We start from the raw sequence: 13580 nt of genomic DNA on the forward strand, positions 1-13580 counted from the left end.
GTTTGTTAGCACCGAAAATTATTCAAAATTATACAATATTGTAACAAAAACTTAATATTCAATAATATCAAATCTCAAAACATCAAAATAAAATAGGTATTTTGGAACAAACTCATTGATTTTCTGGATATTATTTTGGAGAATTATTTTGGAGAATCATTTTGGAGAATTATTTTGAACAAGAAAATCTCCAGAAAATCAATGAGTTTGTTCCGAAATACCTATTTCATTTTGATGTTTTGGAATTTGGATTGAATATTAAGTTCTTGTTACAATACTGTAGGTATAATTTTGAGTACTTTTTGGTGTTGACAAAAAATTAAAATAACTTTGCGGCAAAAACTGAAAATTATTTTACTCTTCAAAAAAATTGGCCGTGGTCAACACCATAGTTGTGTAATAAGTGTAATAAATTGGTAAAAAAATAAAACTTCAGTCCATGACTTCAAATCTAGATGTATTTTTCAATGCTGAACAACTTTTGTAAATAACATTTCCCGAAATTTTCCAAAATAAGGGTACTTTACTCCTGTCTCAAAATCAAATATTTGAAGGCTCCTCGTATACTACCTGTGTCTTACTGTATTTTGTTGGTGCATGTTCAGTTTTGGAGAATGCACAAACTTTTATCGAGAATAACTTTTTGTCGAAAAACCCTAATTAAATTTCCCATATCGCGCCTACTTTGGGGATGACACCACAGTTGATTGTCGAAAAATCATTGATAATTTGTAAAACGCTAAATAAACAATGATCTATAGACTATTACCTTCTGCGATATTTGATCAGTTCGAAAAAAATACACCCTGAATATGAATGTAAATATATCAAGGAAAAATGAGCTAGTGTTGACTTCGACCTGTAAATGGATGTAAGTTTCCTAATTAGTTGTGGCTGGTCGGTGGTTCAAGTCCCAGTCTGAACGATCGATTTTTCACTTGCTATCATCCAACCCGTGTTAGGAATCACACGTTAAAAGGTAAGACCTCGTTAATCCTCAGCTCGCACAAGTTTCGACTTCTGAGGGTTGTCGTTCATAGGGCTGCGACAGCTGGTTAACGGCAAAACAGATTTTTTTTAGAAGCTCAAAGAAAGTTTGTGAAAATTCTGAGAACTGATCGAGGAGTGTAAACTTTCATGACCGAAGATATTTTATGGGTTTGTTAGCTGTGGTCTGCAATTTTTTTTCCTGATGTTACGTTTACGACCAAGTGCTCTAGTTGTTCTCCCAGCATATGCTACAGTACTGGTTTGGGTCTCCCGTTTCATTCTATCGGTGGTGGGCGTGACTTCGTTCCTATTGGTTGAATTCAATGATCTGATAGTTGTGCAATTGAGCGTAGGTAGCTAGACTTTATTGATGTTGATTCTCTCTTCCTTTCCGTTGAAATTGTTTCTGTCTTTCTGAATTTCTATTCCTGCTCCATATAATCTTGGACAGTAGTTTTGAATTCTATCGACCCCTCGACCTCTGAGAAGAGTTGGAACGAGCAGGTACGTAAACAAGAAGACGTCTACCTTCCAACCCTATTATAAATACGAACACGTCAGTATCACTTTCAGTTCGTGTATCACTATGAAATAGATCAATCACACTATTGCGGCATCGCCTTTGATGTCTGCCATAGATGCAGATGAAACAGCAGGTCTGAAAATCTGCAAACCACGGGTAAGAAACCGGAAAACAGCAAATGGTTTGTTAGATCTTACATTGATAATTATCGTTCTATCTATGTTTTGTGAAATAGGTTTTTGATATGGTCATATATTATAGCATATATATGGCAGTTTTCTGATTTCACGATTCTATACCCAACAGCTCAGTTTAGATCTGCCATATATCTCATCAGTGGTCTAGTCGATCCAATGCAACTTTTCTGTCTCCAACAAGAACACAGGTTTTAGACTCTGGTATCATGTACTTGCTTGTATAGTGTATACTAAAAAGGAAGACATAAGGCGAACCTAGTTTGGTGATCGTTGTTGCAACAGACCGCCTTCGGGAACCTCATTCCATCATTGTTATTCATGGACTACGTCTTCTGTCAATTCTATAGATAACGTATTCGTAAGGGGAAGTGTCATCGCCATTACTTCATCTTTGAACCTCTTAGAGTAACTAGATATCTTTCATGCCGAAGACACTTATACTTTTCTTGATGGAGATACAGGAATCAATGATGATGGGGCAGCAGACTTTTTCACAGAATGTAGAGCTAATTCCTAGTAGGGAAACTTTTCAATGAACTACTTTCAAGAATTGACCAGGGAACTACTTATAGAGTTACTTATAAACTCTGCTCTTCAATTGACACTGTTTTCTTATGAGGTTAATGCTGTCCCCGTTGTTAAGGAAATACATCTTTCAAAACTGTTTGCCAAGGAACCAAATCTATATTAATTGAAATCACTAGATATTGTATTAGGCGCGAGAGGATTATTTTATCATTTATCAGAACTCATGTATCGTGATATAGAGAGGCTCCAAAAATGTTTTATTGCTTTCATTTTACCAGATGTGTATTTTGTGAACTATGAAACACAAGTAATTTCACCACTCTCATTCTTTGTACAATTAATGGATACCTTCTGTAACAATTCACTGCACGACATGACTACAGACTGGATTTTAGTGGATTCAAGAAGATGTAAGTAGAGTTGAGTATATATGTTGTTTGCTATCCATATTTGATGTATTACTGTCATTGGTAAATCCATAAATAAATTTGAAAAAAAATTGTGAAGTTTCATAACGAATAGTATTGATCACAGGTAAAACTTACCACTCGCCATATCATTGGCTCCAAAGCTGTCAAAACTTCTAAAATCCAAGAAACTTCTAAGAGCGTTGTCGGTAGTGGTTGCTGTTGTGGTTGTGGTGGTAGGTGCAGTTGTAGTAGTTGTTGTACTAGGTGAGGTCAGTTCAGTTGTGATAGCTCTCCAGATGTTCGCCGTTGTAGTTTTTATATACTTTGCAGTTGTACTCGTGGTTTCGGGAGTAGTAACTTCCATATTCCGAACGGGCTGAATATTTTTGGGCATCGTGAAAATATCTGTATGAGAATTGAATATATCGATATGAATTATTCATTAGGCAATTGAATGATACTATTGAGTGGAGTTCAATGAACGAAATACCAAGTATATCAATCGACTTTATATTGTAAGATTTTCACTAAACAGGCGTGTCTACAGAAAAATCATTTTACAAACTATGAATATAGTTAACCAAGGTTTGAACCAGATCATCAGAACAGTGTTTTTCTAATATTTTTTCCAACAAATGCTAAACTCGGTTTTCCAAATCGACATTTGGGTGAACAAAAGTTTTAAAAATCTTGTTCAAGGTTTCATTCAGTCGATAAAGATCCCTTCGTAACCAGTTTTTCTCAAATATCTTCCATGTACAAATAGCGATTAGTTACACTTTTATTATATCTATGTATTGATTCACCTAATTTTTTTTAATTTCATCACTTTCTTGAATATGAATATTTAGGTCCTAGTAATTATAACACTACATTTACTACTACCTACTATTATCATTATTTGCGCTGGTCAGGCCCTATCCCACGGAGCCCCAAGGCCGGGCGCGCCAGCATTATCAACCAATGAACATTATTATTATATGGAAAATTGAATAACTGATTCAGAACCCGTGGGTTGGGCTACCTATCGGGCGCGTCCGCAGGTGGCGGATAGGGGAACGGCCAGGGGACTGAAGTCCCTATCCGGAAAGCCAATGTGGCCTTACGGACGGGGTCGCTAGACTTCTGGTCAGTGGCAGAAATAAGTAGGGTGAGGGGAACTAAGAGCCCCCAAAAGCCTTTGCAAAACATGCCACCGTGGACCAGCCTACCCAAGCTAAGGTGTAAGGAATGGGGCCGACAGCTGAATGGTCAAATGGTGATATGCGGTCATGAACGATCCCCTTGGGGAACTGAGCGAAACCTCATTGTAATCACCCTACCTCTGGTAATGCGAGGCTCTGCCAGAGGTGACCAATTCTTCCCTTGCTACTCGTGGGAACACACATGAATGAAACAACACAAAACAGAAACAACAAAAACAAAAACCAATCCCGAGGCTGGACAGAAGTGCTCACCTCAATTTAAGGCGGTGGCTACGGATGAAGAGAAATGCCCACCCCAATCTACCGCTTGGAATGTGGCTGGACTTAGCAGATCACCTCCAACGGCAAAGGCACTTTTTGCGGCGATCATTAAGAGCTCTGCCTTGAATAAAGGAAAGAAACCGGCTGCTCCTACAGGAAAGCTCCCTCACTTGTGCACCTCCACGGAGGGAACCCCAAGAAGGTTGAAGAAGCCGCGCAACGACAGGTTGCCAAAGAGAGTGTGTGTTCGGCGAGTCTTGGCATACACCTGCCAATATAAAGGAGATGTCTCCTAGTGACATATTCACCTTCACGGGATGAACGATGACCTAGGAGGACAACTCCTCGGGAGGATGTACAGTGGGTCACATGTGGTGTGAGTGTACACTCACCCTCCCTACTCTACAGATACCAGAGACCAGAACTGTTTCAGATTATTTCATTTAGCATTCGATTGATACCTTCACATATTGAACTTCATACACTTTTGAATACTTACAAGGAGTGCTTGTAGTAGGTCGCGAAGTAGTTGCAATCGTAGAAAATGATGTCGCTGCTGATTTAACTGATGTTTGGAAAGAGTTCTTGATCGTGCTAGCTGTCATCATTAGGTTTGAAACAGTAGATTTGATAACATCAGGTACTGCTCTATGAGTACCAAGTACCGTATTAGCGTTTCGCAGATTATGGAGTTTGATGCTGTCTGGAAAAAGTAATTTTTCTTCAGTGCAAGCATTTGATACCAATAATAACACCAATTATAACACTTCTCTAGTAAGAAAGATGAAAAAAATCCGATGCATTTTTCGAAAAGACCATGAGAATTATAAAATGAATTATAAAAAATGATTTCAGAAATGTTTCTCTGAATTTTTCTTAGCCTGCTCATACACATATCTTTGTTTGAGCCTTGGTATATTGATATTCATTTGTTTCAGGATACAAAGAGGTTAGAACCAAAAACAGTATACTCTAAAGATAACTTATATCTGATCTAGGAATCTGGACAAGAGATAAGTAGTTAGGTTTTTCCATTGATGACAGTTTTTTGGCAGTTCAATACCAAATTGTACATTGCTCCGTGAGAACCAAATGCTTCCCTATGACTAGTGAGGTTAGTTTTTGCCTGTCTCTCCACACATGAATCAATGGCATACATTTCCACCGTGAATAGTTTCGCATACAGTTTGCAATACAGACATTTTCATATTTTTTGAAAGACAGTTTTTTTGTGGGGGACTCAATACTTCTTACTGTTTTTTGGGTATACAACTTTCCAAAATCTATACAATAAACGAAGCTCAGTCAATAGAGAATCTGCTGTAGTATAATGAAGGGCAAACTGAAAAGTTCACCCCGAAAAATCACTGCGTAATATAAACTACTGAAGAGTACTTACACTTATACAGTGTCATCCCCAAAGTATGCACCACATGGGAAACTTATTTATTAAGGATTTTTCGATAAAAATTTATTCTGATAAAAGTTTGTGCATTTCCAAAAACTAAACATGCACTAATAAAATACATTAAAACACACGTAATATACGAGGAGCCTCCAAATATTTGATTTTGAGACAAGAGTAAAGTACTCTTATTTTGAAAAATCTTGGAAAATGTTATTTAGAAAAGTTGTTCAGCATTAAAAAATACATCTAGAGTTGAAGTCATGGACATCTAACCGAAGTTTTGTTTTTTTACCCATTTTTTTAAATGGGTACTACGAAAAATAAATTTGTTAAAGCGATAAATAGATAGCATCCTGTATAAGACGATTCATTTCAAAAGTCTGTGATATTACGAACTACACAACTATGGTGTTAACCACGGTCAATTTTTTTGAAGAGTAAAATAATTTTCAAAGTTTTTGGTGCAAAGTTATTTTTATTTTTTGTTAGCACCGAAAATTACTAAAAATTATACAGTATTGTGACAAGAACTCAATATTCAGTAATATCAAATTACAAAAAATCAAAATGAAATAGGTATTTTGGAACAAACTCATTGATTTTCTGGAGATTATTTTGGAGAATTATTTTGGACAAGAAAATCTTCGGAAACTCAATGAGTTTGTTCTGAAATACCTATTTTATTTTGATGTTTTGTGATTTGATAATATTGAATATTGAGTTTTTGTTACAATACAGTATAATGTTGAGTAATTTTCGGTGCTAACAAAAAATAAAAATAACTCTGCACCAAAAACTTTGAAAATTATTTTACTTTTCAAAAAAATTGACCGTGGTTAACACCATAGTTGTGTAATTCGTAATATTTCAGGCTTTTGGAATAAACTGTCTATTTATTGTTTTAGCTAATTTTAATTTTCGTAGTCCTCATTTAAAAAAAATTGCGCGACAACAGGAAGGAAATTTTTATATTTTATTCAATAAACTCCGGCAAGACGAAAAACATGTTTTTAATTACTTCAGAATGTCCGTTAGTTCTTTTGATGAATTAATTAGAATTTTGAAATCTGAAATTGAACGCTGTGAGACCAATATGAGAAAAAGTACACGACGGTGTATGCGGTTGGGTACGGCGGATGCCGCGATGACATTTCGGCGGAGATCAGCAGCAAGTTGATTGCAGATGCCCGTTTTGACTTGTGTGAACGCCTGTGTATGTGTAGTACAGTATTTTTTATTGAGTTCGCTGGAACGCGACAGCAATTGTGTGGTCGATCCGACCTCAAAATGTGGCTCGTTTACGGGCTCCCTTACTCTTGTCTCAAATTCAAATATTTGAAGGCTCCTCGTATATTACGCCTGTCTTACTGTATTTTGTTGGTGTATGTTTAGTTTCAGGAGATGCACGAACTTTTATCAAGAATAACATTTTCTCGAAAAACCCTTAATATATGTTTCCCATATGGTGCATACTTTGGGGATGACACTGTATAGGAATGTAGGCTTGTACAGCTGGCGTTAATGTTTTAGTTGTTTTACGGGTTTTGCCGTGGTCTTCTTTGGTTATAATCCCCAAACGTTTCGACTGCAACTGCATGAGTCATCTTGAGTGACGTGATCGATGACTTTTCATGACGTGTCAACTTAAGTTTCAGTTGACACTTTCAGTTGACAGGCTCAGTTGACACGTCAAGAAGAGCACTTCGACCACGCCACTGAAGATGACTGTCGCGGTTGCAGTTGAAACGTTTGGATATTATATCCAAAGATGACCAAGGTAAAACTTGGAAACCAACCAAAACAGTTATACTTGTGGTAATCATAAATTTTGCCTACAAATTGAAAAAATCAATTGAAAAAATTAAATTTCTATACTTAGCTTTATTTAGAGGTCGACGTTTCGGAAAACAATCTTTTTTCGTTTTCAAAAACCCAAAATTCACTTTGAAACTATCCCCTCAAGCTGTAAATAGCTTTAATTCTTTTGACATACCTCAAATGAATGGAATGTCCAGATGTTATATGCGATAGTTTACATGAATACACATACTGGATGTTTTTTGAGAATTCGGTCAAGGTTCATATTTCCGTTTTGAACGGCAACCAGATACAATCTATATCCAAAGAGCTATTTTGAATACACTTGTTACTTCCTGATAGACTATACGCTTATTCTTTGAGTTTTCTAATTTTTTCATGAGGTTCTTCGTTGATGATATTCGTTTCACTTCATACTATAGCTGGATCATCAGATGATTTTAGAATATGCTACGCTACCCCTATTCCTGCCATCTATCTTCTCATATATTCACGATGTTTAGTTTTTCTCACATCTAGGGGTCTTGAGGTTTCACCTATATAACTTTTTACACAGGAACAAGGTATATTGTAAATACAATCTTCAATTTTTTCATCCTTATTTCCAGGTAAAGTTTGTGTCAAAAAAATATGTAATAGTTGTTCTATACCCGATGCGTCTCTATTTACCTGACAAATCGGGAACATAAAGTATGGTGTTAGTTGTGAGGTATATGTATTGTGATAATTGAGCAATCTCTTCATGTTATGTATTATTTTTACCAACGTCATCGAGAGCTCTTCTTACAAACTGCTCCAGATATACGTTTTGCTCCAAAACCGTCTTAATAATAGTTACTTTCTGTTTCAGATTATGCTATTTTTGCACCATCATACAAACATCTAACCATACCTTTTTTGACGCTCGCGTGAGGATTAGATTTATAGTGTATGAGGTTATAGTATGAGGGTTCTTTCGATAAACATTCATATTAAAAGTATTTATTGATTTTTTGATGTTTACAACGAGGAAATGAAGTTGATTATGAATTTTCCTTTCTAACGTACATACATTTTATCGTGGTGGTATAAATCATACCCTGAAGAAAATAAAGTCGGCCGCCACTGGTAGCCACAAACTAAATGTGACGTGACGAAGAGCGCGCTCAATTCGACCGACATTTCGCGGATATTCTACCGACTTCGATGGAATTCCGGCGCATTTTCTACCGCCTTCGAATATGGTATATAAATGCTAGCCAGGAACATATCGGAACAGTCAACTGAAAGTTACAATGTGGTACTAGTAAGACGATAGACATTCGAATAACAGTTGAAGTTTTAGTTGAAGCGTTTGTTGTATTTAAAGTGAATTGAAGTCAAGTTTGATTATTGTTCAGTGATGTAGTCAATTATTGGTCAACCCCCGGGTAAAAACGTAACAGTGGGTTCTCTTAAATTATTTGAATCTGGGCTATGGTCCCAGATAGCGAATACAACATCAACATATATTCACCACATTTTTGGGCCATTTTGGTAACTGTCGATGAATATTACCTTAAAATGCTCCATTGAAATGTTACTCAGAATCGTTGACAAGGGTGAGCCCATTACCATTGTTGATAAAAATCATCTTCGATGTGAAAAAAGTATTACGGGTATATGATTTCAGAAGCTCAAAAATAGCTCCTACATTCAGTTTTGTTGTATTTTTTAGATTACTGTTATTTTCTAATTCAGTTTTTACAATTCCTAGGGTTTCATCAACCAGGATATTGGTGAACAAACTCACATCGAAACTCACCAGGAGATCTCAGTTTTCAATCATTTAGTTTTTCAATGAACTAAGAAGTATCCTATATGAAACTGTGTCTAATTCCAGACATGGGTTTGGAAATTTGAAGAAATATCTCGCAAATAGAAAATAATATAGTTTCAACAGATATTCACCTGCAAAAGAAGACTCACTAGTGATGTTGGATGAATTGCTATTCTTCACATGATATTTTGTGATGTCTTTCAGATACTCTATCACTAATGTCCTGATCCATACACAAATGTTTGTCGCAACAACATGCATCAAACCAAATCGGGCAATTATCTTGAATCGGTGGATGTTGAGCTAGAAAAATAAATCATTTAATTATACTATAAGTAGTTATATGAATCAACCCAGTAGGAATTGTTCAAATTGAGACACTCACCCTAGAATTCATAAAAATGAAATACATCTGCATGAAAGTGAAGACCATCTGAAGAACCGGATTTACACCACGAAGAATCATGTAGCATGGCGAAGTGAAGGGAATTTCGAAAAATACTCCAAACTCCAATCCGTTGTAGATCATCGTTCCCAAACCGAAAGCTGAAAAATCGAAATAGAAGAAAAACTATAAATGACAATTCATGGCTTATAATTACAGCTGGATAGTGAACATATTTGATTATGGCATAATAGGAACGCTCGTGATGATAAAAATCATAAATGTATCCTGAATATAACGATTATTCAACAAATTATGTTCGGATTCATGCCATTGGCGTGTATTATAAATGAAATTATTAGTTTTTTTCATAAGTTTTGTCCGTTTTAATGTCATGTGTTTCTGTAGCTGTATTATCTCAATAAATATTCATTCTACTGGATCGTGATATACATATACTTATCGATAGAGAATTTGGTACTCTATTTGATTTTATTTTTTTTTAATTTAAATATTTCGCGTCTTTTCAGCTGCTTATTACTATATTTAAAAGTTTATTGAACCAGATTTCATGGATAGAAAGTGACCAGATGATCTTACAAGACACGAAAATACAAATTCAGACTAATTTCAATCTAGGATATTAATTATATAACTGTATAATTCAGTGTTTGAACTTATCAATAAAACCAATAATTTGTGAAATTATAAAACACGATAAAAATAAAAACAACAATAAAAATTAATTGGCGCTCCGGGGCGACTTCATTGATTCCAGTGGCGCATTTGCCACCTGCAGCACCACATTATCTGAAGATCTTGATCTGCCAATGTCCTCTCTCTCATAAAACAAAATGTAGGGTTCTCCAGAGGCTCCAATAGATGCAATATATCGCCAGAACACTTCGTGACACGACTATCGTCAAACTTAAACCAGTCCGTTTCGTCTTTGACCAATGCGTAATAATGACCAAATTCAACGCCAGAACCACACAGTGAACAATGACTGCATAACTCACAAACTAATTTATTGTAGGACAGTCAACCCCATAAAACTTAAATTAACATAGGATGATTTCAAAGTCATTGCACGAAACATGTGGAATAATTATTCTAGAAACGAACATGTCCTCGAAATAATACACAAAGTAAATAACAACCGAGACTTTAAGATTAACGTGAATCCATTTTTCCTTAAATTAGTTTAATCATCTTCTTCCTCTCCTTCATCATTTTCCTCACCCTCTTCTTCTTCGGAGTCTTTGGGCCCCTCATCCTTTTTCTTTGGTCTGCCACGTTCACGCTCTGCTGCTTTTTAGGTTTGGGTTTTGCTACTGCCTTTTTTTTTTCACTGCAGATGCACCATCTTCTTCAACTTCTTTTGTTTCCTTTTTCGTCCTTTTCTTAGATTCTACTGCTTTGTCATTCTTTTCGGCTGCTGCTTTTTCGGCCACGTTTCGCCGGAGTAGGAGAAGCGTCATCAGACATTTTGTGCTAAAGTTTTTATATGATGTCGTTAAGCGATTTTCGGCAATTTTTTAATGTTTACGTGCATTATACAAGAAGCAGTGGGTGAAAATGAAAGATTTGTGTTTGGGGGTGACTAAAACTGAACTGATCCTTGTTGTTGATGAGTAGATGCAGTTTTCTAAGTTTCTTAACTTTTAACCATCCTGATTCTTGCATGGCTGAAGATATGTGGTCATATTTCCGGATACCAAACGAACGAAGACAACTATTCTGAATACAATGTAGACGAAGAGTATTCGATTGTTTTAAAGAAGGTCCATAAACACTGTCGCAATAAGAAATTGTTGACATGATCAGTGACTCGCATAGTCTCATTTTCAAGTTTGTGTTAAGCAGATCACGATTTGGAAACAGCTGCCTGAGGACGTTATAAGAAGTTTGGTTTAGATAGCTGACATGTTTAGTGAAGCGAACTTGTTCACAAACATGTTTACAAACTTTCAAAATTTAATTCCTAATGTATTCTTAATAGTCCTAGCAGTATTTGCATAACTTATTGGGGGTATCCTAGAATAATGACACGATTGGGAAATCCACTTATTTCTTATGGATAGTGTGATGGTGGTCTCTAGTTCGTTGCACCTATCATTCAACCAAACTGAATCGAATTGGTAACAACGCTAGGGTTTCTATGCAAAACAAAAGTTAATCGGTGACATACCACGCTTCATTGAGAGAAAGTCAAATAATAACTCACCTATAGCTCCTATCCTAAGGAAAAAACTCCCGTGACTGTGATCATTCTGGGTAGTCTTGCGCTTGCACTTGACTCTGGAGACGGTGCCGGCTTCAATATCTCCGCCGGCATTGTTGGCACCAGAAACCGAGTGAGGGGGAACCGCCTGAGGCTGAAGAACAGGAACGGATGGGATTTGTTCCTGCGATATAACAGTAGCTGCTTGAGTTTGAGACATTTCTTGTACAGGCACCGGCACGGCAGCCAGGCCGGCATCAACCACCCCTTCAGAGTTGCGTCGGTAAGTGCTCTACCCCCATAAAGCATATAAAAAGTGAGAATCCGATTGAAGTAATCTAACGCGATTTGACAAATCAGGTACATAACAAAACAGCGATTTATGATAGGTTTCAGTACCTGTATTTGAATGAGAAACTGAAAAATTGTCACTGAATAAAATGAGAGTGCTGATGAGTGGAAAATCAAAAGTCGATGTAATGATCTGTGGTATACGAATATGTGTGAACTGAATGATGAAGTAATACTGATACTGAAACCTGTAATTGACTTATACAGTTGAATTAGTACTTTGAAGAGGAGTTCGTTCTTGTCATTACCCAAATATTCTTAAGAATAAAATGTTGCTGAGCTGATTGGTGATGATTTTTGAAACATTATGATTCAGGAGCAATTTGTCATAATTTGTCCACGAATAAATAATCAAAATGCCGAAAATCTTGAAAAATGCTTGTGGACAGGATTTCAAAATAGAAGGCCAAAACTAAACATTTCAAAGGGAAAAGAAATAAAAAACAGTTTTCTTGATAATCCAGGAGACCATAAATGATATGTATTTGGAACAAAATCATAAAACAAATATTTTTCTACCGATTCTGAGTATAATTTTCAATTTCTTGACTAATTTCGAATCCTAAAGAAAGTTGCGCATACAGGCTCACTGAGCAAGAGTTGTATTTTTCGTTTCTGTGAGAGAATACTTTAATAGATTGATGTAACAACAACGGTTTCTCAGAGCAATGATCAATGCTTTGATATGCTTTACAATACCTAGATGTCGCCCACTCCACGGTCCTTCTGAATAAAAAAAATTCTGGAGAACCACGAATTTAACGTGCGATTCAATATTCTGCGGAATACAAAATGCCACTCGAGTAGTTACAAAAGAAATTCCAAATTATTCTCATGAGATTTGTTTGAATTGGTCATGAATCATGAATTCATGATTTAGAACACCAGTGTTATCAGATTCAGTGAATGTTTCTAGTAGTGGTTGTTTTCAATATTTCTTTTCTCCACTCACGATTATTACTGGCGGATCTAAAACCCTGGTAGGGAAGCTGAAAAAAAACTGAATTTTCTATGATTCCTTTCAAACTTGTTGTTTTCTCTCAATTAATAGATAAAAATAGTGAAAATTATTTCGATTAATATGACTATGCTCCGATGATGGAATTAGTTTGCTGTACTTTTAGGTAATGATGTCACTGAGAAAAGAAATCGACGATATATTCAAAATTCCATCTAAACAAAAATCACAGAGTAAGAAAGGTGCAAAAATTAATGAATCGAAAAACAGTGGATGGATATCATTTCCTTAAAGATTCTTGTAGATTCCTTCACGTTTTTGAACCCAATTTCCTTATTTCAGAACCATAAGTTTTGAACTGTTCATCAGTTAAGTAGAAATTAGAGTCTTTCATCGGCTAGTGTACTAGTCTAGTAATAGTGATTTCAATTATTTGTGATTGTTTATCAATCATGTTAGTACTACGACAGAATGTGTACACGTTAGTAGTTTCAAGTTAATTTCTCACGAAAATGTTTTTTAAA

General features: G+C 35.9%; 1 protein-coding gene across 7 annotated transcripts in view; it reads right to left on the reverse strand.

Annotated features, from left to right (window-relative positions):
* The window catches only part of LOC111514035 (uncharacterized), a 91141-nt gene that overhangs the window by 15438 nt on the left and 62123 nt on the right, over positions 1-13580 (reverse strand). For 5 of the 7 annotated variants that reach the window (XM_074182312.1, XM_074182313.1, XM_074182311.1 and 2 more), the window contains 5 exons: positions 11751-12039; positions 9524-9684; positions 9270-9441; positions 4614-4817; positions 2784-3053 (listed from right to left, as the gene is read on the reverse strand). In XM_074182312.1, the coding sequence (XP_074038413.1) occupies positions 2784-3053; positions 4614-4817; positions 9270-9441; positions 9524-9684; positions 11751-12039 (1096 nt within the window). The remainder of the gene's footprint in view (positions 1-2783; positions 3054-4613; positions 4818-9269; positions 9442-9523; positions 9685-11750; positions 12040-13580) is intronic. The other 2 variants (XM_074182316.1, XM_074182315.1) reach the window with 1 other exon arrangement.

This window comes from Leptinotarsa decemlineata, unplaced genomic scaffold, assembly GCF_025532065.1.
Source record: "Leptinotarsa decemlineata unplaced genomic scaffold, Ldec_3_MD MMD2_tig00026328_RagTag_RagTag, whole genome shotgun sequence".
Classification (NCBI taxonomy): domain Eukaryota; kingdom Metazoa; phylum Arthropoda; class Insecta; order Coleoptera; family Chrysomelidae; genus Leptinotarsa; species Leptinotarsa decemlineata.